Below are 25,408 nucleotides of genomic sequence, written 5' to 3' on the forward strand. Positions count from 1 at the left end.
GATCCGAAGCCAGGAGCCAGGTGCTTCTCCTGGTCTCCCATGGGGTGCAGGGCCCAAGCACTTGGGCCATCCTCCACTGCCTTCCCGGGCCATAGCAGAGAGCTGGCCTGGAAGAGGGGCAACCGGGATAGAATCTGGCGCCCCAACCGGGACTAGAACCCGGTGTGCCGGCGCCGCAAGGCGGAGGATTAGCCTGTTAAGCCACGGCGCCGGCCAAAATGAAGCACATTTTGAGAAAGAACACTGGAAAGTTAAAATCCCTGTGTCTACCAGATATCAAGATGGTTTAACAGCCACAGTCAGGGTGTGAGATACCAGGGCAACGATAACCAGAGTGATCAACGAAACAGCCTAGAGAATCCAGGCACAAGCCCATGCATACACAAATGCTTGTTAAACGACATATTAGTCAGCAAAGGAAGTACCATTCAAGAAATAGTGCTGGAAAACATGGTTACTCAAATTGGCAGGACAAAAAAAAAAAAAAAAAACTTGATCCCTACCTCACAACCATTCATAAAAATCAATTCTAGATGGGTTAAACATTTAACTGAAAGGAAAAACACTAAAATTTTTAGAAGAAAATATAGAAGAGTATCTTTGTGACCCTGGGTTGGAGATGAATTTCTTACAACACAAAAATTGTTAATTGTTTAAGAAAATCTTCATAAAATCAGCCAACATTAAGAACATATGTTAATGAAATGATATAAAGAAAGTGGAAAAGACAAGCACACTGAAAGGAGATATTTGTAATGTAAAACAATTTCAGGCTGGTAGTATAGTGGTTAAGCTGCTGCCTGCGACGCCCCATCCCATAAGAGCCCTGGTTCAAGTTCTGGCTGCTCCATTCCTATCCAGTCTCCTCTTAACGTGCCCAGGAAGGCAGTGGGAGATGGCTTGAGTCCTTGAGTCCCTGCCACTCACGTGGAAGGCCTTGATGGGAGTTCTAGGCTCCTAGCTTTCACCTGGCCCAGCCACAGATGTTGTGGCCATCTGGAGGGGTGAACCAGCAGACGGAAGACCTCTCTCTGCCTCCAGCTCTCTTTCTGTAACTCTTTCAAGTAAAGACATAAATCTTAACAAAAAAAATTTCTAAAGAACTCCTATGTATCTATATGAAGGGACAAAACATACAAATAGTATTTCATAGAAGAAATACAGGGGCCACCACTGTGGCATAGCAGGTAAAGCAGCCACCTGCGGTGCCGGCATCCTATATGGGTGCCAGTTCGAGTTCTGTCTGCTCCACTTGCGATCCAGCTCTCTGCTATGGCCTGGGAAATCAGTAGAAGATGGCCCAAGTGTGGGAGACCCAGAAGAAGCTCCTGGCTCCTGGCTTCAGATCGGTGCAGCTCTGGCCATTGCAGCCAATTGGGGAGCGAACCAGTGGATGGAAGATCGATCTCTCTCTCTGCCTTTGCCTCTCTGTAACTTTGCCTTTCAAATAAATAAATAAATCTTTAAAACAAAGAAGAAGAAGAAATACAAATAGCAAATAACAAAACAATGATCAACACCTTCTTGTAATCAGGGAAATTCAAGTCAGAAGCACAGTGAGATTCTATTGTACACGTACTAAAAGGGGACAAAAACTAGAAAGCCTGTTGTTGAAACGTGGAGCAACCCAATACTCTTCTATATCGCTGATGAAGATGGAAACTGCACACAGCCTATATCCCTGAGCTCTTCCCTGCACACATCCTAGAGAAATACGGGCATGGGGAACTGGGCAAAGACATACCCAGCAACGCTGCTAATCGTAACAAGAACATCAGAAACACAAACGTGTGTCAGCGGGAAAATGAATAATTCAGTCATGGCAAAGTAATCTAAGGGGAAATTATACTGCAGTGAAGAGATGTGAAGTGCCATGACACCCCTGGGCACGAAGAAATCCTGGGGACAAAATGTGGAGTGAACAAAAGCAAGTCACAGCAGACTACCCATGTACAAGGGCCAGGTCCAGAGCTCTCATAGGCACTGGGCTCCCACACACAAGCTCTGCCTCCTCCACTAGCCCAGCCCCCACGAGAGGGGGACGTATGCTAGGACGGAGGAACTCACACTGACTCATCACCCCCTGTCCACGGATTACACGGGGGTTCACTCCACAGCCTTCATGGTGAAATCACGCAGGACATCTCCATTGCTTTAAGCATCCTCTCTGCTCTGCCCGTGTAGCCCTCCCCCAGCTCAGCCACCTCCTGGAAACCACGAGCTTCCTACCGTCCCCATCGTTTCACCTTTTCGACAATGTCCTCGAGCTGGAATCCCACAGTGCAGAGCCTCACCAACCATATTTTAAAACTCAGAAACAATGTATTATTGTTTTAACGGAAGGTTTAGAAATACGTGCACACATCCTGAGGTGTTTCCTAAATAAAACAGGAGATTCAGGAGAGTGGTTCTCACTTGTGGAAGGCCCAGGATGAAGGAAAGGGACTTACAGACGGGGTTGTCAATCAAACACAGGATGCCAGTGAAGTTTGGATTGCGGACAAATAATGAATAATTTTTAGGAAAAGTACGTCCTATGCACTATTTGGGACATGCTTATCCTGGTATGGGGGGAACTACTGTGTGTGTGTGTGTATATATATATATTCTTTGCATTTCTGAAATTCAAATTTAAGTGGGAATCCTATTTTTTTTAGTTGCACTGTTACCTAATTTCATCAGTGCCTGCACCACTCTATATCTTGAGTGGGATGGTGATTTCCCAGAAGTTGATTTTTTCCATTAAAAACTATACATGTTCTTTAATGTGTGTTAACTATTGTAAAGTTTTTTACTCCCTATGCAAATGCTAGCGATTTTACAGTCAGGCAGTAATCTTTCCCAGCCACCTTACAAAGCCACTGCAAGGGGCAGGCATCTGGCACAGTGTTAGATGCGGCTTAGGATGCCTGCATCCCACACTGGGAGTCTCTGTATTCAAGTCCCGGCTCTGCTCCCCATTTCAGCTTCCTGCTAATGAGCACCCTGGGAGGCTCCAGTGGTGGCTCCCGTAGTTGGGCTCCTGCCACCCAGGTGGGAGACCTGGAGGAGGCTCCTAACCTCAGCCTGGCTGTGGCCGACCTTTGTCGGAAAATTCCGTTTCCATCTTTCTGTTTCTCTGCTTTTCAGATACATAAAAATTTTAAAAATCATCGCTTCATCTGGGGGCCGGCACTGTGGCTCCCTTGGTTAATCCTCTGCCTGTGGCGCCGGCATCCCATATGGGCGCCAGTTCTAGTCCCGGCTGCTGCTCTTCTGATCCAGCTCTCTGCAATGGCCTGGGAAAGCAGTAGAAGATGGCTCAAGCCCTTGGGCCCCTGTACCCGTGTGGGAGACCAGGAAGGGGCACCTGGCTCCTGGCTTCGGATCGGCGTAGCTCTGGCCGTAGTGGCCATTTAGGGCATGAACCAATGGAAGGAAGACCTTTCTCTCTGTCTCTCTCTCTCACTGTCTAACTCTATCTGTCAAATAAATAAAAATAAAAACAAATCATCGCTTCATCAATAAAATAAAGAGCACCGGTTTTTTTTGAAAAGCCACAGACAAGCAGATCCGCCATCTCCCGGTTGTCAGCGACCCATGGGTAGGCAGGCGCCAGCCATCCCCATGCTGATGCCGGCTGCTCTGAAGCCCTCAGCCTCCTCCCTCGGTTCCACGTTCACCACTCACCTTTCACGCTGAGCCAGATGTCCACCTCCCGCACCCCCATGGCGTTCTCAGCCCGGCAGACGTAGTAGCCCTCATCCAGGTCCTGGGAGCAGTTGAGGATGGTGAGGGTGGAGCTCTGGCCATCCTGGGTGATGAGATAGCGGCTGTTGGACTGGATGGGCACCTTGGGCTGGGTGAGGTTCCTCAGCCACAGGATCTCGGCAGGCGGGTAGGCTCCAGACGCCTGGCAGGTGAGTGTCACGTTGCCCCCCACAAAGCAAGTCCTCATAGGGTCAGAAAGAAGGGAGGGGCTCCCTGCAGATCAGAAGAAGGTAAACAGACAATTAGGGGTGAGTATTTGGCCTAGGGATTAAGACACCTATGGGGTTTGACATCTGGCTCTGGCTTCTGAAGCCAGCTTCCTGTTAATTCAGCCTCCGGGAGGCAGCAGGTGACGGGTCAAGTGCTTGAGCTCCTGCTACCCATGTGGGAGACCTGGACGGAGTTCCAGGCTCCCAGCTTTGGCCCTGCCTTCCCCAAAGGACATGCATATTTGGGGAACGAAGCAGTGGACGGGAGCTTGCTGGCTAGCTGTCTCTGTCTCTGCCTGTGTGTTTCTGCCTCTCAAATAAAACAAAAACAAAAAAAACAAAAATTTTTAAAAAGACAAGTGTTAAGGAGATTCAAGCTACAGCCTGAGATCCTCAAGACTATTTCCTCCCTAATTAAGCAACTCCTGGAATTCCTGCACCATACCTGGTCTGGTCTAACGGAATAAAGGCTAACATTTATGGAACAGTTACTGTGGGTTAGGCACTGTCACGCATATTCACCCAACTTGTTCTCAAAAGCCTGTTATCATCCCCATTAGCAGATAAGGAACCTGAGGCCCAGGGAAAGTTACAGCTATGTAAGGGAAGCACCTAGGGTGTAGAGTGACCGACGGCCCTGGTTTGCCCAGGATGAGCAGCAGTTCCTGAAAGGTGGGGCTCTCAGTACTAAAATCAGAAAAGTTCTGGGCAAAGCAGGATGGGGGAGCGATGGGAACATATGCAGTCAGGTTTTGTTTTTGTTTTAAAGATCTATTTGTTTGGGGCTAGCGCTGTGGCTTAGTGGGTAAACTGCAACCTGCAGTGTCGGCATCCCATATGGGCGCCAGTTCGAGTCCCAGCTGTTCCACTTGCGGTCCAGCTCTCTGCTATGGCCTGGGAAGACAGTGGAAGATGGCCCACGTGCTTGGACCCCTGTACCCACGTGGGAGACCCAGAGGAAGCTCCTGGCTCCTGGCTTCAGATTGGCACAGCTGCAGCCATTGTGGCCATTTTGGGGGGTGAACCAGCAGATGGAAGATCTTTCTCTGTCTCTGCCTCTCTGTAACTCTGCCTTTCAAATAAATAAATAAATCTTAAAAAAAAAAAAATCTATTTGTTTATTTAGAAGGCAAATTAGAGAGAGACAGGGAGAGACACAATGGCAGGGATTGGGCCGGGCCAAAGCCAGGAGCTTCTTCCAGGTTTCCCATGTGTGTGCAGGGGCCCGGGCACCTGGGCCATGCTCCACTGCTTTCTCAGGTCACCAGCAGGGAGCTGGACCTTGAATGCCAAGCTCGTTTCTATCTCAGGGCCTTTGCATGTGCTGTCACCTCTGCCAGGAACACAGCCCACAGATCATCTCCTGGGCAGCTATTTGTCACCCTCCACGTCTCAGCTCAAAGCAACATCACCTCAAGGAGACTTGCCTTGAGGTCATTCCCTAGGAAACATGGCCCTCTTCTTACAAAGGGCTCCCCTCCCCACTATTTCACTCTCCTCATTATTATCACAGTCAGTCTGAACTCATTTCTGTACTTTCTCCATCCCTCCTACCCAGGACTTGAACTCTGAGAAGGAGAAATCACTGTGGTATTAGAAATGTGTCCATAGGGAGGCATCTGGTTAAGATGCAATGGTTAAGATGCCGGTAAAGGGGGCCGGCTCTATGGCACAGTGGGTTAAAGCCCTGGCCTGTAGCACCAGCATCCCATATGGGAGCCGGTTCAAGTCTCAGCTGCTCCACTTCCAATCCAGCTCTCTGCTCTGGCCTGCAAAAGCAGTAGAAGATGGCCCAAGTCCTTGGGGCCCTGTACCCACATAGGAGACCTGGAAGAAGCTCCTGGCTCCTGGCTTTGGATTGGCCTAGCTCTGGCTGCTACAGCCATCTCAGGAGTGAACCAGTGGATGGAAGTCCTTTCTCTTTCTCTCTGCCTCTTCTCTCTCTGTGTAACTCTGACTTTCAAATAAATAAATAAATCTTAAAAAAAAAAAAAAAAAGATGCTGGTTAAGACAACTGCATCTCCGATCACTGTGCCTGGGTTTGAATTCTGCCTCTGCTCCCAATTACAAGCTTCCTGCTGATGAGAATGCTGGGAGGCAGTGGTGACCGCTCAGGTGGCTGAATCTGTGTCACTCATATCAGAGACCTGGACTGGGCTCCCAGCTCCCAGCTTTGGCCTGGCCCAGCCCCAGCCATAGTGGGCATTTGGGGAGTGAACCAGCAGAGATGGGGGATCTCTCTCAAACACACAAATAAAATTTAAATATATATATATAGATATATATGTCCAGAAACTCTCTGTCACACCACCTGGTGGGCTGGGTTTGCAGCACAGTGGGTTAAGCCATAGTTTGGGATGCTGGTATCCAGTGTTGGAGCCCCGATTCAAGTCCTGGCTGCTCTGATTCTGATCCAGCCTCCTGCTAATACGCCTGGGAGGGCAGCAAGCAGATGATGGCCCAGGTAACTAGGCACTTGCCACCCTTGTGGGAGACCTGGATGGAGTTCTGGGGACTCGGCTTCAGCCTGGTCCAGCCCTGGCTGTTGTAGGCATTTGGGGAGTGAGCTAGCAGATAGATCTCTCCCCCTCCCTGCCCCTTTCTTTCTCTGTTTCTCCCTATTACTCTGCTTTTCAAATAAATAAGTAAATCTTAAAAAAAAAAAAGTGAAGCCCGGAGCAGGCATTTAATGTAGCAGTGAAGATGCCCATGTCCCACATTAGAGAACCTGGGTTCAAGTCCCGGCTCCGGATCCTGACTCCAGCTTCCTGCCAATGCAGATCCTGGGAGGCAGCAGTGAAGGCTCAAGTAATTGGGTTCACCGTTCACCTGTGAGACTCAGACTTTGCTCTTGGCTCCTGCCTCTGGCCCTGGCCAAGTCCTGGCCATTGCGGGCATTTGGGATATGAACCAGAGCTTTCTCCCACTCCTTCCCTTTCTTTCAAAACAAACAAACAAACCAGTGGAGCCTAATTCTCCCCTTGAGTGTGACCCTGGACCTAGTGACTCATCTCTAATAAACAGAATGTAGCAGAAGGGAGGCCACCCACTCCTGAGCCTCGGTCACTTGGATCCCCTCCACTTGGATCCCCTGCTCTGGGGAAAGTCGGCCGCCATGTTGGAGGGGACACTCAAGCAGCCCCGTGGCGTCTCATACGGAGAGGAAACGTTCCCCAGGCATGGGGGTGAGCGCTTGGGAGTGTATCTTCCCCAGGACTTCAGTCCCTCAAACTGTAGTCATCCAGCTCAGACCCCGCACACACTGTGGAGCCGAGACAAAATATCCCACAGCGCCCTGCCTGAGTTCTTGCCCCAAAGAAAACATGGGATAGTAAATGGTTACTGTTGTTTTAAGCCACCAAATTTGGGGGTGATTTGTTTCATAAGAGGAGATAACTCAGGACCAGCGTTGTGGCATAGTGGGTTAAGCACAGTGGTTGGAGTCCTGGCTGCTCTACTTCCAATCCAGCTCCCTGCAAATGAGCCTGGGAAAGTAGTGGAAGATGGTCCGCGTGCTTGGGCTCCTGCACCCTTGTGGGAGACCCAGGTGGAGTTCCAGGCTCCTGGCTTTGGCCTGGCCCAGCCCCGATAGTTTTGGACGCTCTCTCTCTCTGGCTCTCCCTTCCTCTGTAACTCTGCACTTCAAATAAATAAATAAACCTTTTTTTTAAAAAAAAAAAAATACAAGATCATGTATGAACTGCACCTGTCTTATCCACTGCTCCAGCCTCAGCACCTGGAAACTGCACCTTGCACATGACAAGTTCTCATTTAGCACCTGTCAAGTAAAAGCTCAGACTGGAAGCAGGAAGCTTGGCTGAGCCTCTTTAAAAGTCTGAAACGACGGAAACATCAAACAAAATAAAGGAAGAAAGGGAAGGAATTCAGTTCTCTCCGACACACTGAGAATTCTTTCCCAGACCTACTTCTAAATGGTGCTCTTGGAAGAAAGGCAGGGAGGTGAGCCCCAGCCCCAGGACAAGGCAGAGCAGACTCACTGATCTGTATCACGCAGCTGGCTCCAGACTGCGGCCCCACTATGTGGCTCCCAACGCACTTGAACTTCTTGCCATCCGACAGCTCGGTCTGGTTCAGCTCTTCCACCCCTAGCTTCGACTTCCCCAGGATCAGCCCTTCAGGCTCCTCTGTCCACAGGTAGTCAGGGTCAGGGTAGCCCCCGTCCCAGCGACAGGCGAGCTGCAGCGCGGACGATCCCGATGACGTCTCTGCCCAGCAGTGAGGGGCCGACGGAGGGGCAGCTGCCGAACACCAGAGGACACCGTGAGCTCATGCGCAGACCCCAACCCGGGCACCGCACTGGCCTGTAGAGATCACAGAGCCAGGGTTGCAGAACCACCACCTGGAAACAGCACCCGGCACGCGTGAGCGTCTGCCAACAGCCAGGATTCCCGAGCTGGGTGTCACATCTCTGAGGTCCTGGGCCTCAATGTGTCTTTGCATGACTCTAGCCACAGATGGCCAGAGAAATGAATGAAATTACGTGAAATCACAAATCCAGTTGCTCCATCACACAGCCCACCTCTCAAGTGCACAGAAACCGCAGGTGGGGAGCAGCTGCCGTGCCAGACCACACAGGGTGGACAGAGTTCCAGCATCTCAGAAAGTTACACTGAATGGTGCTGGTCCCCCAGTTCTAACAGTGGGAGCCTCTAGTCAGGGGCACACGGAGGACTGGAGGTTACAGGTGGAGGCAGGCTAACTCACACCCCCTCCAGCACAGCCATGACCTGTGTATTTTATGTAATGCACATAAGCAGGAATCAGCTGGGGTGCGGGATGGATGTTTGGTGCCTCGTTTAAGACCCTGCTTGGGACGGCCACATCCCACAGTGCAGTGCCCGGGTGTGGGGTCTGGCTCTGGCTGCCGATTCCAGCTTCCTGCTCACATGCACCCTGGGAGGCAGGAGGTGATGGCTCAAGTAGTTGGGTTTCTTCTGTGTGTGTGTGGGAGACCTAAATTGGGTTCCAGGCTCATGGCCTCAGCCTGGGCCAGTCCTAACAGCTGTGGGCACTGGAGAAGTAAACCAGCAAATGGAAGATCTCTGTCTACCCAAGTGTCTCTTTGTCTTTCAAATAAAATTTTTAACTAAAAAATATGAAACGAAAAAGGACATTTGGATCTTTTATGGATGGGTGACGGCTATAGGAAAAATTCCTGGCAATATATCAAATTAATGGTGAGATGATTATTTGCTTCTGTCCTTCCTACAACAAGCACACATAACTTTATCTTCAATAAATGTCGTTCACGATAGAGAACTCAGAGTTTCCAGATGACTTAAGAATTGAGCAACGTGTTATTATCCTGCCCGCTAATTTGTCGATCTGAGGCCTTGGTTCATCTGCACAGATTATGAGCACACCCTGCATGGCAACCGTGGTCTTTATTTTTTATTTATTTATTTTTATTTTTTGACAGGCAGAGTGGACAGTGAGAGAGAGAGAGAGAGAGAGAGAAAGGTCTTCCTTTGCCGTTGGTTCACCCTCCAATGGCCGCTGCGGCCGGCACCACGTTGATCCAAAGGCAGGAGCCAGGTGCTTCTCCTGGTCTCCCATGGGGTGCAGGGCCCAAGCATTTGGGCCATCTTCCACTGCACTCCTTGGTCACAGCAGAGAGCTGGCCTGGAAGAGGGCAACCGGGACAGAAACCGGCGCCCCGACCGGGACTAGAACTCGGTGTGCTGGCGCCGCTAGGCGGAGGATTAGCCAATTGAGCCACGGCACCGGCCACAACCGTGGTTTTTAATCTAAGATATCTGTGCAAAGGAATTTGGTAGATTTTTCTCCACACTCAAGCTCACGGCCAGCTGGTTCACAATGGTGCTGCCTGGGATGACCAGACTGGGCTTATGAATTAACGAAGGAGTATGGGTGAATAGATGAACGCACTGTAGTGTCTCCATTATTATTCAGCCACAGAAGAGCTTGGAGGACAGATCTATGCTATCAACACCACAATGCAGATGAACCTTGAAAACACGATGCTAAGTCAGAGGCCAGACACAAAAGACCACGTATTCATAGGAATGACTCATTCCTGGGAATATCCAGGATAGGTAAGTTCATGGAGACAGATTTGGATTGGGGAAGTCAGTGGCCGGGGGAAGAGGGGCTAGGAGTGAGTGCCCAGTGGGTACAGGGTTTCCGCCCAGAGTGATAAAAACATTTTGAAGCTAGACAGAGGCGATGGTTGCACAACACTGTGCATGTACTAAGTGCCGGTGGATTGTACGTGCTTAAAGGTTGGGACGCACACTGTGGCACAGCAGGTTAAGCTGCTGCTTTCGATGCCCACATCCCACTTATAGAGTGTCTGGTTCCAGGCCCAGCACCTCTGCTTCTGATCTAGCTTCCTGCTAAAATATCCTGGGAGGCAGAGGACATGGCTCAAGTGCTTGGGCCCCTGCCACCCGCACGGGAGACCCGGAGAGAGTTCTGGGCTTCTCCCACAGAACTGGCCCATTCTGGCTGTTGCAGATGTTTGAGCAGTGAGCCAACAGATGGAAGATCTCTCTCTCTGTCTGTTGCTGTGTTATTCAAGTAGATGAAAATATATAAACACTGAATCAAACCAAATGTTAATGTTATTAATTAAAAAAAAAAAAAAGTGCTAGGCTCAACATTCGTTTCCCACTGTGGCTCACAGGGCCCCTCCTGCATCCATGGCCCAGAAGGGGGTTGGCAGCAGCCCTCGGGGGTGCACCTGTGTGTTGTGTGCAGTGGAAGCCCCAGAAGCGCATCAGGATCCCAGACAAGCTTCTCAAGACAAAAGGCCTAGCAATGCCTCTCACCAAGGCCGCACGGGAAGTGGAGGGAGAGGGGAGCGCTTCTTACTCACAGTAGACCAGGAGCTCGGTGGTCACCTTTCGCTGCCTCCCGCTGCGCGTGTTCTTGGCCAGACAGGTGTAGTTGCCTTGGAGGTTTGGCGACATGAGGAAGAGCGTGAAGTTGCTGACCGTCAGGTTGTCCCCAAAGTACTCTTCGCGGGAATTCAGGCCCTGGAACCACCACTCGACCACGGGTGAGGGCCGGGCACTGCTGCTGCAGGTGAAGTCCACGTGGGAGCCCCTGGCTGCGTAGAGGGTGCCATTGGGGAGGGTGCCTGTGGCAGAGATGTTGACCACAACCTCATAGGGGCCACCTAGGAGTGACAGAGGGGCAGGGAACAGGATTAATTTCTCTCTAATTTATTTGACAGAGTTACAGAGAAAGAGAAAGAGAGAGAGAGAGAGAGGGAAGGAGGGGGGAGAGGGAGGAAAGGTCTTCTATCCGCTGGTTTACTCTCCAAATGGCTGCAATGGCCAGAGTTGAGCCGATCTGAAGCCAGGAGCCAGGAGCTTCTTTTGGGTCTCCCATGTGGGTGCAGGGGCCCAAGCACTTGGGCCATCCTCTACCGCTTTCCCAGGCCATAGCAGAGAGCTGGATGGGTAGAGGAGCAGCCGGGATGCTGGTGCCATAGGTGGAGGCTTAGTTTACAGTGCCACAGCATTGGCCACACAGAATTCACCTCTTAAGAGAACAATCAGGAAGCAGCCAACGAGCAAGATAATATGGATCAATTACTGACCATGTGACAAACACTGTCCCAAGTGCCCACGTGGGCCCTCTCAGTTACTCTGGCAATAGTGTGAGACTTAGGAAGGGACAGATAAATCCTGACAGGACGTGGCACAGAGGCATGGCACAGCAGCCAGGGACTGCACTCACTAGAAGTCCTGTTTGTGGGCCGGCGCCGTGGCTTAACAGGCTAATCCTCCGCCTTGCGGCGCTGGCACCGGATTCTATCCCGGTTGCCCCTCTTCCAGGCCAGCTCTCTGCTATGGCCCGGGAAGGCAGTGGAGGATGGCCCAAGTCCTTGGGCCCTGCACCCGCATGGGAGACCAGGAGAAGCACCTGGCTCCTTGCTTCGGATCAGCGAGATGCGCCAGCCGCAGTGGCCATTGGAGGGTGAACCAGCGGCAAAAGGGAAGAAAAGGGAAGACCTTTCTCTCTGTCTCTCTCTCACTATCCACTCTGCCTGTCAAAAAAAAAAAAAAAAAAAAAAAGAAGTCCTGTTTGTGGGCTGGCCCTTGGCTAATGTTTAGGAACATGAATTTGGGAAGGGTTTCCAGTACCCCCAAGTTAGATAGGATCTCGCTGTGCCTCGACTGTTTGTACAAACCACGCAGTGTATGCTTGATCCGTTTTTCATGACTATAACGAGTTACCTGAGGCCAGCTCTTTATAAAGGAAAGAGGTCGATTTTGGCTCACTGTTGCAGAGGGACAAGGTCTAGGGGCCTCACGTCTGGTGCTCATCTTCTTGCTGGCAGAGTCCCACGGTAGCACGTGTGACAGAACATAGCCAGAGACAGGGAGCGCATGTTTACATGTATGTGTCCTGGTCTCTCTCTCTCTCTCTCTCTCTCTCTCTCAGATCTACTTATTTGAAAGGCAGAGTTACAGAGAAAAGGAGACAGGACAAAGAGAGATCTTCCATTTGGCTGATTCACTCCCCAAACGGCTATAACAGCCAGGGCTGGGCCAGGCCAAAACCAGGAGCTTGGGACTCCATTTGGGTCTCCCATGTGGGTGGCAGGGACCCAAGGACTTGGGCCATCTTCCGCTGCTTTTCCCAGGTGCATTAGCTGGGAGCTGGATCGGAAGTGGAGCAGCCAGGACTTGAATCGGTGTTCATATGGGATGCTGGCATTGCAGGAGGCGGCCTCACCTGCTGTACCACAACACCAGCCCCTCTCCGTCTTCTTATGAAGCCACCAGGATTCAGTCTTGGGGGCTTCACTTGGCTCTATCTAATCTCAATCCCTCCCCAGAGGCCCCACCTCCAAACCCCACAGTCAGATTAAGTTTCCGCCCTCTGAATACCTCACAGTAGGGATCAAATTTCAACAGAGGGAAGCCTTGGCGGACACTCAAACCACATCCAAACCAGCCTTGACCACGCTGTCTGGAGGGGTTGGCAAGGAGCTGTCTGCGCCACTCCCAGCTGTCAATCCCAGTGCCACTCCTTAGCTGCCGTCTTCTAACAACAAAACCACAGCAAGACTGAACACCTGCTTTCGCTCTGGGAGGCTGTGATGCCGGTCAGTGCTGTGCAGTGGGGCAACTGTGTGACCGGATCCCGATAAAAACCTCAGGCAGGGAGTTGTACCGCGTCTCTCCAGGGGACATCTAACACGTGGACGGCAACTCCTGGCTGGAAGTTGGCGGTTCATCCCTTGCAGGTGCACGGTGCCAAGACTCCTGCAAAGCTTGTGCCCGGCTTCCCCTGGACTTTGTCCTGTGTGCCTCTCCCCACTGCCGATTGTGCCTTGCACCCTCTCATGGCAACGAATCATGCTACATGCTGCATCTTGTGCACCCTAGGAAATCACAGAAACTGGGTATGGCATTAGGGACCCGCAGCACAACAGCATCCTGAAAAACAAGAAACACGGCCGCCAGCTCCAACTTTGGACTTCACCTACTAGCTGTGTGACTTTGGGCAAGTTATTTACCGTCCACTTCCTCACCTGTAAAATGGGGTGATGCCAGTACCCCCCTCACGGAGTGGCTGTGACGGTGATGAGTACAGGTGAACACTACGTCAGAAGCACTCGATAAACTGCAAGGCCTTCTCTGGGCTCCCTTCACATTTCTACATTTCTCATTTCCTGAAATTCTGTTTTTTAAAAGATTTATTTATTTTTTTATTTGAAAGACAGAGTTACAGAGAGACAGAGGCAGAGAAAGAAGAAGTCTTCCATGCACTGGTTAATACCCCCCGTCCCTCAATGGCTGCAATGGCCAGATCTACACGGATCCAAAGTCAGGAATTAGAAGCTTCTTCTGGGTCTCCCACATGGTGCGAGGGCCCATCTTCTGCTGCTTGCGCATTAGCAGGGAACTGGATTGGAAGTGGAGCAACCGGGACAGGAACTAGTACTCACGAGGGATGCTGGCATTGCAGGCAGTAGCTTAACCGACTACCCCACAACACCAGTCCCATCCTGAAATACTTTCTACTGCCGATACTCACTATACCTAAGATGCCATGTCACTTTGAAGAAAAGAATGAGTAGACTTCAAAAACGTTGTGGAAAAGCAGAATTAAAAGAAGTTTAGGGGTTGGCGCTGTGGCATAGTGGGTAAGGCCGCCGCCTGCAGCGCTGGCATCCCATATGGGCACCAGTTCGAGACCCGGCTGGCTCCACTTCTGATCCAGCTCTCTGCTACGGCCTGGGAAAGCAGTGGAAGATGGCCCAAGTCCTTGAGCCTCTGCATCCGCTTGGGAAGACCTGGAGGAAGCTCCTGGCTCCTGGCTTCAGATTGGCACAGCTCTAGCCATTGTGGCCAATTGGGGAGTGAACCAGTGGATGGAAGACCTCTCTCTTTCTCTCTGCCTCTCCTTTCTCTCTCTCTCTGTAACTCTGACTTTCAAATAAAACTCTTGAGATAGGTACAGTGCGCTTAGAGGTGGGCAGATATGGGATGGCTGCTTCAGAGCATGCGGGAGGCCTGGGGCCCACTTGTGGACAGCAGCCCTCAAGCAGGCTCCTGGTCTACACTGGCGGGTCCCCAGCGCCATCCTGCTACTTCATCCCTGGGCTATGGCCCTTTCTCTCTGACAGCAATGGGTTTTGCTGACAAAGAGGGTGTCCTCTAACTAACTGGTGTGGGAAGATCACACCAACTTACACCCTTCCAGTGCTTTCCTGAGCAGCTCTCAACAAATGCAAAAAAAAAAAAAGACAGAAATTTTGGTGCCCTTACATGTCAACTAGAGAGCTTATATTGATTTTTGTCTTGCACACGTACCTATTGATTTTTGTCTTGCACACGTACCTGGTTTTGTAAAAAGGATTTCAACAAAATACTTTAAAGCAAAAAAACATTTTTAAAGTAAATTTTAAAGACTATTATCTTGTTCATCCTAAAGTAATCTACTGTGCTACCTCTCCCAGAGACAAATTCTTTTTAAAAGAAGCATCCAGGGACCGGCGCTGTGGTGCAGTAGGTTAGGCCTCTGCCTGTGTACCCACATGGGTGCTGGTTTGCGTCCTAGCTGTTCCATTTCTGATCCAGCTCCCTGCTCATGGCCTGGGAAAGTAGCAGAAGATGGCCCAAGTGCTTAGGCCCCCATTCTCACATGGAAGGCCCAGAAGAAGCTCCTGGCTCCTGGCTTCAGATCAGCCCAGCTCCAGCTGTTGCAGCCATTTGGGGAGTGAACCAGTGGAAGGAAGATGTCTCTTCATCTCTCTCTTTCTCTCTCCCTCCCTCCCTCCCTCCCTCCTTCTCTCCATAACTCTGGCTGTCAAGTTAAAAAAAAAATCCAGGAAATCAACGTTTAGCCCAAGCAATAAACTTGTGGCTATATAATTTTGGCCGGAAATGGGCCGGGGGGGGGGGGGGGATGAGTTGTGGAAGGAAAAGACTTCAAAGAACAGCATGGACTTCACCCACATCCCACCCACCTCTGGCCATGGAAAAACTACAGCAACCATGGTTTCCCATGGGCTCTGGTCAAGTGGGGGCTGCGCCCCAGCAATGCCGGAGCTGCCGGAGTCATGTCAGCTCCCACAAAAGGTCTGGGGGAAACGTGACCCTGTGGTTTGGGAGCTGTCCCATTCACTGCCGCCAGCTCGCAGGTCAGGTATGTGGACCAGCAGGTCCGTGGGTGTGCCCGCAGTTGGCATGCATCCAATTACACACAGGGCACCTTTGAGGTGCTGGTGGCCAACACCCAGGTTGGCAAAGGGTGTGTGCGTTAGGTCAGACATTTCTGGGTCCTCCCAATGTGGTCTGGGGGACCCAGTGGCCTGGCATGGATGGACAGTGTGGACTTCAGAAACCAGCTGGAAAGGGCGTTTTCATTTTTTTTTTCTTTCTTTGAGAAGCAGAGAGATAGACAGAAATCTCCCATCCATTGGTTCATCCCCCAGATGCCCACAACGGCTAGGGTAGGGTGAAGCCAAAGCTGGGAGCCGGGAACTCAGTCCAGGTCTTCCACGTGGGTGGCAGTGACCCAGGCATTAGAACCATCATCGGCTGCTTCCCAGGGTGCACAGCAGTAGGAGGCTGGAGTCAGCAGTGGAGCCCGGGCTTGAATCCCGGGGCTTGAATCCAGGCGCTCTGATGTGGGACACAGACGCCCACCCCATGGCAGCACAATTCTTGGCCAGAAAGAGGGCTGGACACAGGGAAGGATTTAAAACAAACACATCAACTGAGAGAAGGGAGAGGGCCTCCTGAGTCGTTCAGTGTCAAGGTCACAGCTCAGCCGTGCTCCACCGCCGGCTTCCATCTGATTTCTCGAGCAAAGCCGCCAGCCTCTTCTTGTTCCCTGGGGTTCTTCCTCCACCTTCACTTGCTGCAAGGGAGGCACAGGCTGAGAACCCCTTACCCGAAACGCGTGGGAACAGAGGTGCTTCCACGTCAGTCATTCAGAGTTGAGAATAGTTACATAGGCTTCACTTGTCCAGCATCCCTAATCTGAAGATCCAAAACCCAGTGTGTACCACATCGCACCCAGAAAGTTTCAGATTTTGGTGGCTTTTGGAGTTTTGGATTAGGGAAGCTAACCCTATACCAATTTCCTTCCCTCCCAACTCTCCCCACATCTCCTTGACATCCCTGGTGGTTCTAGAAGCCACCAGCCCTTTGGGTTTTCAAGAGGGATGGAGAGGTGGGCGGGGCAACAAAGAAAAAAAGGAAAAAAAAAACAAAAACGGGAGGCAGTGACAAAGGTCTGGCTCTGATCAGGACTTGGGTCACTGTCAGGTCTTGACTGGCTCTTGCCCAAGAGCCTCAGCCTAGTGATCACAGTGATTATGGGGAAGCCTGAACTGGGACTGGGACGGACCTGGGTGAGAATCCTGCTGCCTCATGTGGAATGGGCAACCTGGGGCAGGGCCCACCCCTCACTCTCACTGTCCTGTCCTTCCTAGAACTTAAAGCATCAGGTTTCAGGAAGGATCCTGGCAGATAATGCAGGCACAGCCATGAGCCTGGTCTGTCTTCAGGAAATGTTATCTCCTGCTACTATCAGGTTGGTTCTAGCACAGAGAGGTGACGTCAGGAAGGAAGCACAGAGCCTGCTCAGGTCCATCGGGCACTACCTCGCTCTACCCCTGGGCTCTGGGCAGGTAAACACACCGCGCTGTTCTGACCTCAGACCCGCTCCAAGTCCAGGCAGGAGAGGACAGGAAGGTGACGAGATACACAGCTGTGGCAGCTTGAACTGCTCTGGGCCAGGGAGCTTCTGCATTCTTGGCAGCTGTGTCCCAATCACGAAGGCCACACTTTTCAACTCCACCTTTGCATCTTCAAACGGCACAGTTTCTTGTTAGGGATGATCGACAAAAGCACAGGAGGAATGCCTGGTCCAGACAGGTGAAACCTCCCCAGGCCTACATAACACCTGACTCCCAAGAAGGCAGAGGCACCAAATGCCTTGCTATGGGGTAAAGAGAAGTCCAGGGGTACACAGGGAGAAAGCAATCGGTCCTCCTCCTGCTGGCTTCCTGTTTCTGCAGCACCTCTGCCCATCCCACATCCAAAGCCACTTACAGATAAGACTGGTCATCCCCAGAATTGTGCCCCCAGGGTGTAGCAGATTAGGCCACTGCCTGCAATGCCAGCATCCCATACCAGTGCTGGCTGCTCCAGTTCAGATCCCCCTCTCTGATAATGAGCCTGGGAAGGCAGTGGAAGATGGCCTGAGTGCTTGGGCCACTGCACCCACATGGGAGACCTGGAAGAAGCTCCTGGCTCCTGGCTTCAACCTGGACCTATTGCTTTAGCCATTGCGGCCATTAGGGAAGTGAACCAGTGGATGGAAGATCTCTCTCTCTTCCTCTTCCTCTCTCTCTGTCTCTTCTCCCACCCCCTATAGCTCTTTCAGTGAAGATGAGAAAACCCGGGGTCTGACCCGTGGAGTCCCTGACCCACAGCAAGTCCTGCTGGAAAGCCCCACATGTGAGCTGACCGCGGGCTGCTTGATGTGCATTTCCCACGGGAACCCTGTCACGGGTTTCACCACAGATCAGGGTAGCAGGGGCCAAGTGTATGCTCTGTGCCAGGGGCTGTGCACATTTACGTCATTGTTGCGCACTGCAGATCTGCAGCTGGGTCCCATGTCCCTGGATACAATCAGGCCTGGGGGAGCTCAGGGGCTTCTCCATGGTCACAAAGCAGCCAGCAGGACCCAGACGTTAACCCAGGCAGTCAGATTTCAGAGTAGATGTTCTTGGCCACTCAGCAGTACCAGACAGAGCAGGTGCATCAGCTCCAACCCACGTTCCCAAGTCTATGCAAAAGTGAGGGCCAAATTACAATCTGGAGTGGCAAGCCTGCCCCACTGGCCACTCCAGGAGGCACAGAAAGGGGCTCCCAGATACCTGGAAGGGGCTGGGGTTTTGCCCAGGGCCCTCCTGGAACGGGAACAAGGAGTTAGATTCAGGAGGGCTCTGATGTAAGTGAACCATTTATGCCCTGTTTCCACAAACAAGCCCCACACCAGTCAGGAACCCTACGTACAATGGTACTTCAAAAAGTTCATACAAAATGGAACCAAGGGGCCAGCGCCGTGGCTCACTTGGTTAATCCTCCGCCTGCGGCACCGGCATCCCATATGGGCGTCAGGTTCTAGTCCCGGTTGTTCCTCTTCCAGTCCAGCTCTCTGCTGTGGCCCGGGAAGGCAGTGGAGGATGGCCTAGGTACTTGGGCCCCTGAACCCACATGGGAGACCAGGAGGAAGCACCTGGCTCCTGGCTTCAGATTGGCATAGCTCTGGCCATAGTGGCCATTTGGGGGGTGAACCAACGGAAGGAAGACCTTTCTCTCTGTCTCTCTCTCACTGTCTAACTCTATCTGTCAAATAAATAAATATTAAAAAAAAAAAAAAGGAATCAAACGATGAGTTGAGGCACAGGTGCTTGGCCCCATGGTTAAGGTTCTAGGTTGGGACACCTGCATTCCATATTGGAGTGCCTGGGTTCAAGTCCCGGTTCTCCTCCCAATTCCAGCTTCCAGATAATGTGTATCATGGCTATGAAGGCTCAAGTACTTGGATCCCTGCCACCTACACGAGAGACCCAGATTGAGTTCCCAGCTCCTGGCTTCAGCTTGACTCAGCCCTGGCTTTTATGGGCATTTGGGGAATGAGCCAGTGGATGATGGGAGCTCTGTGTTTCTTTCTTTCTCTCTCCCTCCCTCTAAAACAGATAAAGTAAATGACTTTTAAAAATTAAAAATAGGTGAGTTTATTTTGGAGAAAAAATTATGAAATCCACAAGTACAAAGATCTTCAAAAGTTTGTGAAAAAGGCATATCACAAAATATGGAGGGGGACGGCGCTGTGGCACAGCAGGTTAAAGCCCTGGCTTGCAGCACTGGCATCTGATAAGGGCGCCGTGTGAGTCCCAGCTGCTCCGCTTCTGATCCAGTTCCCTGCTAATGTGCCTGGGAAAGCAGCAGAGGATGGCCCAATTCCTTGGGCCTCTGCACCCATGTGGGACACGTGGAAGAAGCTCCTGGCTCCTGGTTTCAGATCAGCTCAGCTCTGGCTGTTGTGGCCATTTGGGGAGTGAACCAGTGGATGAAAGACCCGTCTTTCTCTCTGTCTCTATTTTTCTCTGTAACTCTGCCCTTCAATAAAAAATAAATAAATAAATAAATTCTTAAAAAAAAAAGCTATGCATGTACTTCAAAAAAATCTTTGTATCTAAACAAACTAATCTTTCTAAAAAAAGATTTGAAAGGCAGAGTGCCAGAGAGTGATACAGAGAGATCTTCCATCCGCTGGTTCACTCCCTCAAGTGGCCACAACAGCCAGGGCTGGGCCAGGCTGGAGCCTGGAGCCTAGAGCTTCATGCAGATCTCCCATGAGGGCGGCAGGGGCTCAAGGACTTGAGTCATCCTCAGTGGTTTCCCAGGCACACTATCAGCAGGGAGCTGGATGGGGAGCAGAGCAGCCAGGACCTGACAAGGGATGCTTGTGTTGCAAGCTGTGCCAAACACTACCTCCCAAGTCAGCTAATCTCTTTTTTTTAAAAAAAAGATTTTATTTATTTTTATCTGAGAGGCAGAGTTACAGACAGAGAGAGGGAGAGACAGAGAGAAAGGTCTTCCATCCGCTAGTTCACTCTCCAAATGGCTGCAACGGCCGGAGCTGAGCTGATCTGAAGCCAGGAGCCAGGAGCTTCTTCTGCGTCTCCCATGAGGGTGCAAGGGCTCAAGGACTTGGGCCGTCTTCTACTGCTCTCCCAGGCCATAGCCAAGAGCTGGAGAAGTGGAGCAGTCGGGACTCGAACTGGTGCCCATACTGGATTACAGTGCCCCTTTTAGCCCACTATGCCACAGCGCTGACCCTCAACTAATCTTTTAATTTCTTTTTCCATGGATTTTTTGAAGCCCCCTAGAATTTTCAAAGACTCAGATGGGCTCAGGACTTCCTTTCTGGGAGCACAAAACCCCATTTCAATGAGCGACACTTTCAAAAATCTTAGTTCGCTTCTGTTAATAAAGTCTGGTCTGTTTCTCCCTACAGGGCAATAAGAACAGGTTCTTAGCCATCTCTGGTAAGCTTAGCTAACAATTAATAAATCAGTGTCAGAGTGGTCATAAACTGGATTAATGCTGAAAAAAATAAAACCCCGAGTTGAAACGCCACCTCCCTCATCTGTGACCAGAGGGAAGACACGACCGACAAGACGGACACGAGGGGCTGACTAAGGACTGCTGGGCAGCTGCAGGAGGGGGACAGGCCTGCACACGCCTGTGAGCTCACAGTGGGGACCAGACAGAGCCGGCCTGAGACGGGTGGCATTTTCTGCTACACCCACATTCATCTTAGGAATTCGTCCATGGCCTCTGCAGACGCAGACGTCTGCACAGCTGTGAGACCCTGCAAACTTCCTGGGGCCTCTCTTTCCTTCACCCTCCACGGTAGAGCCGCTGCTCGTTCTGAACCTGTGCACTTCCATCAAGGGCACTGCTGCCTCCCGGGTCCTGGTCACCGCCACCCTGTGCTGGCGTCCCTGTTTTGATGAGCTCATCTGAAGACTGCACACACACATGTGTATGTCAAGTATTTGCCACATCCCTGCCAGAGGCTCCTGGAATTTCTCATGCATAAAAAAAAAAAAAAAAAAATCTCAACTCCTGCAACCCACAGGTCTGTTTCCTAGGCTAACCACATCAGAGTGATGGTTCAAATCCCGGCTGCTCCTTTCCCAATACAGCTCCCTGTAAATGAGCCTTCGAAGGCAGCAAAAGATGGTCCAAGTACTTGGGCCCCTGCCACTCACTTGAAGACCCAGATGGAATATCCAGGCCCTGGCTTTGGAACAACCCTGGCTGTTGTGGCCATTTGGGTCTCTCTCTCTCTCTGTCAGTCTGCCTTCCAAATAAATAAAGTAAATCTTTAAAAAAAAAGAAAAGTATTGTCTTAGGGCTGGCATAGCAAGTAAAGCCACCACCTGTGAGGCCGGCATCCTGTGTGGGCCCTGGTTCAATTCTCAGCTGCTCCATTTCCAATCCAGCTCTCTCCTAAAGCACCTGGGAAAGCAGCAGAGGATGGCCCAGGTGCTTGGGTCCCTGCACCCACGTGGGAGGCCCAGAAGAAGCTCCTGACTCCTCTCTCTGTAACTCAAACCTTTCAAATTAAAAATAAAAAAAAAAAAATCTTAAATAAAAGTATTCTCTCCAAGCTCTGGGGCCAGAAATGAAGGTGCCAGCAGGGTATGCTCTCTCTGAAAGCTCTGGGTGGGTTGTAGAAGTCAGATTTTTGGTCACCATCGTGAAATACATGAAGTAACTCACTTAGTAAAGAGAGCAGATCCATTAGCTCCCGGTTTGGAGGTTCAAGTCAAAGATCAGGCGGCCCCACTGGTTTGGCCGGCATGAGGGTGGCAGACGGCAATGGCAGAGCGAGTACAGAGGAAGGAGTTGACAGTGAGCCAGGAAGGAGAGAGGCTGGGCCCATCTCACACTTTCAGAGCCAACCCTCTTGCAGGAACAGTTCCCTGAGGGCACACCCAGCGACCTAAGGACCTTCAGCTAGGCCCATCTCCTAGATACCATCACTGGGTTAAGTTTCCACCCTCTTAGTATCATTAACTTTGGGGACCAAGCCTTTTGGCCTTTGGGGGGACCCAAGCTACATTCAGACTGTAGCGGGGAGCTCCCTTTCTTGCCTCTTCCCCAGCTTTAGGTGGAGGCCACCAGCCACCCCTTGCCTGGGTTTGCAGCCTCACTCCCATCTCTGCCTCTGTCTCTATATGAGGCTCTCTTTCTGTCTTCATACAGCTTTTTCCTCTTCCTATAAGGACTCTGTTGAATTAAATCAACTTCATCTTGTGTGATTCTATCTGCAAAGACCCTGTTTCCAACTAAGGTCACATTGGTAGGCACCAGAAGTTAGGACTTTATCATATCTTAGGTGGCGGGGTGGGAACAGAATTCAATTCCTAACACCAGTCCTATCTGGGTCCACACAATCTCCCAGGTCCAGCCCTCTCAGGCACCGAGCTCCTGCCACACCAGCCTTTGTCCCACCTGCTAATGTACCTGGCTCCACCCATCCCTGAACAGGCGCTGGTTCTGCCAGGAAGGCGTCCTGATCCCTGCACAGCTGGCTCCCCCTTAGCATTCAGATGAAATTGTCACTGCAGGTTGAATCTTTCTGAACCAAAATGTTTGGGAATAGAAGTGTTTCAGAGTTTGGATGTTTTGATTTTGGAGTATCTGCAGAGATTGTATTGGGTGAGCACAGCTAATCCAAAAATCCAGATACGAAAGCATTCTTTTAGATATTTTGAATTAGAGATGCTAAACCTGTCCCTCTAAGTGCTTCTCTCTGATCCTTCCATATATTTTTTTAAAATTTTATGGATTGATTGATTTTGACTTATTTGAAAGGCATACAGAGAAATATCTTCCATCTGCTAGTTCACTCCCCAAATACCTACAACAGCCAGGGCTGGGCTAAGTGGAAGCCAGGAGCCAGGAACTCCATCTGCGGCTCCCATGTGGGTGGCAGGGGCCCAAGCACTCAAGCCATCACCTGCTGCTTCCCAAGGTGGGGACCAGGGCTCAAACCTGGGCACTTTAATTTGGGATGTGGGCATCTTAAATGCTGCCTCGAATGCCTGCCTCGACACTTCAATTTAAAGTGTTTCAGAAGAAGCAGGCATTTAACCCAGCAGGTAAGATGCTCACGTCCTACATTAGTACACCTGGGTTTGACCCTGACTCAGGTCCAAGTTCACCTTCCTGACGCAGATGTAGGGAGGCGACCATGATGGATCACATGTTTTGGTTCCTGCCACACACGTGGGAGACCTCCACGGAGTTCTAGTTCCCTGGCCAAGCCCTGGCTGTTGTGGGCATTTGGGGGTGTGGCAGTGTGTAGCCGCTCTGTCTTTATGTGTGTCTCTGTCTCTCTGCCTCTCAAATATAAAAAAATAAAATGGTACATCAGAGAATCACATCACTCACATTCCGGCACTGCCTGTGCACCTGTTCACCATGCTCCCCCACTAAGCTGCTCGCCCATGAGGGCAGCAAACTTGTCTATCTCACTTACTCCTGTATCCAGGCACCTAACAATATCTTGCACCAGCCTCTCGATAAGCGTATGTTGGATGAAGGAATGAGTTGGGGGTCTTGTGTTGTGGCACAGCAGGTTTAACTGTCCCTTGTGATGCTGGCATCCCATGTGAGGGCACTGCGCCCAATCCAGTTCCCGCCTAATTCACCTGGGAAAGCAGCGGATGATGGCTCAAGCACTTTGGTCCCTGGCTCTCCCAAGAGAGACAGGATGGAGTTCTGGCTCCTGGCTTCCATCTGATCCAGTCCTGGCCTTTGGGGCCATTTGGGGAGTGAACCAGAAGATGGAAGATCACTGTGTGTGTGTGTGTGTGTGTGTGTCGGGGGGCGAGAGGGGACTCTGCCTTTCAAATAAATAAAAAATAAAATCCTTGAGGCCGGTTCTGTGGCATAGCAGGTAAAGCTGCTGCCTGCAGTGCTGGCATCCCATATGGGTGCCAGTTCAAGTCCCAGCTGCTCCACTTCTGACCCAGCTCTCTGCTATGCCCTGGGAAAGCAGTAGAAGATGGCCCGACCCAAGTCCTTGGGCTCCTGCATCTGTGTGGGAAACCCAGAAGAGCTCCTGGCTCCTGGCCTTGGATCAGCGCAGCTCCAGCCATTGTAGCCATCTGGGGAGTGAACCAGCAGATGGAAGACCTCTATCTCTTTCTCTCTCTCTCTCTCTCTGCCTCTCTGTAGCTCTACCTTTCAAATAAATAAATAAATCTTTTTTAAAAATCCTTAAAAAAACACAAAGGAATGAATCAGTTCTTCATTCAACAGGTGAAGAGACTTGAATCCAACACAGCTACACAATCATATGGATATTCCCCCCAAACTACCCTAAACAGAGGACATGGGCATCTCTCCAAACTAGTGACCAGAAAGCTTTCTCTTCAAAGGACCAGATAGGGCCAGGCACTGTGGCACAGTGGGTTAGGCTGCTTCCTGCAGTGCTGGCATCCCATATGGGTGCACCAAGTCCCAGCTGCTCCACTTCTGATCCAGCTCTCTGCCATGGCCTGGGAAAGCACTGGAAGATGGCCCAAGCTCCAGGCTCCTAGCTTCTGCCTGGCCCAGCCCTGACTGTTATGGCCATTTGGGGAGTGAACCAGCAAATGGAAGACCTCTCTCTCTCTCTCTCTGTGACTCTGCATTTCAAATTAATAAATAAATGTTGTTGTTTTTGAAAAGGGGGGGGGGGCAGCACTGTGGCGTAGCAGGTAAAGCTGCTGCCTGTGGTCCCAGCATCCCATATGGGTGCCAGTTCAGTCCCAGCTGCTCCACTTCCAATCCAGCTCTCTGCTATGGCCTGGGAAAGCAGTGGAGGATGGCCCAAGTGCTTGGGCCCCTGCACCTGCAGGGGAAACCCAGAGGAAGCTCCTGGTTCCTGGCTTTGGACCGGCACAGCTCTGGCCGTTGTGGCCATCTGGGGAGTGAACCAGCAGATGGAAGACCTCTCTTCCTCTTTCTCTGTGTTTGCCTCTCTGTAACTTTGCCTTTCAAATAAATAAGTAAATCTTAAAAAAAAAAAAAAAAAAAGACCAGACAGCAAATATTTTAGGCTTTGCAGGCCATACAATCCATGTCACAGCCACTTTCCCTTGTCACTGTAGCAGCAATAGAAGTCACAGATGATAAACAAATGAGCACGGCTCTATTCCAATAAAACCTACTCACAGACAGTGAACTTTGAATTTCACATAATTTTCATGTCACAGATATTCTTTTTTTTTTTTTTCGACATTTAAAAATAGAAAAATATTCATAGCTTGCAGGCCATACCAAAGCAGGCTGCAAGCCAGATGTGGCCTGAAGTCTGCCCCTTGCAAACTCCTGCTCTAATATATATGCAAATC

General features: G+C 50.9%; 1 protein-coding gene across 3 annotated transcripts in view; it reads right to left on the minus strand.

Annotated features, from left to right (window-relative positions):
* The window catches only part of VSIG10 (V-set and immunoglobulin domain containing 10), a 39,405-nt gene that overhangs the window by 7,567 nt on the left and 6,430 nt on the right, over nucleotides 1–25,408 (minus strand). For 2 of the 3 annotated variants that reach the window (XM_062182392.1, XM_062182394.1), the window contains exons 3-5: nucleotides 10,820–11,122; nucleotides 7,959–8,219; nucleotides 3,670–3,963 (exon numbers count right to left, since the gene is read on the minus strand). In XM_062182392.1, coding sequence (XP_062038376.1) covers nucleotides 3,670–3,963; nucleotides 7,959–8,219; nucleotides 10,820–11,122 — 858 coding nt within the window. The remainder of the gene's footprint in view (nucleotides 1–3,669; nucleotides 3,964–7,958; nucleotides 8,220–10,819; nucleotides 11,123–25,408) is intronic. The other variant, XM_062182393.1, reaches the window with a different exon arrangement.

The sequence above is a fragment of the Lepus europaeus genome, chromosome 23 (genome assembly GCF_033115175.1).
Source record: "Lepus europaeus isolate LE1 chromosome 23, mLepTim1.pri, whole genome shotgun sequence".
Classification (NCBI taxonomy): Eukaryota; Metazoa; Chordata; class Mammalia; order Lagomorpha; family Leporidae; genus Lepus; species Lepus europaeus.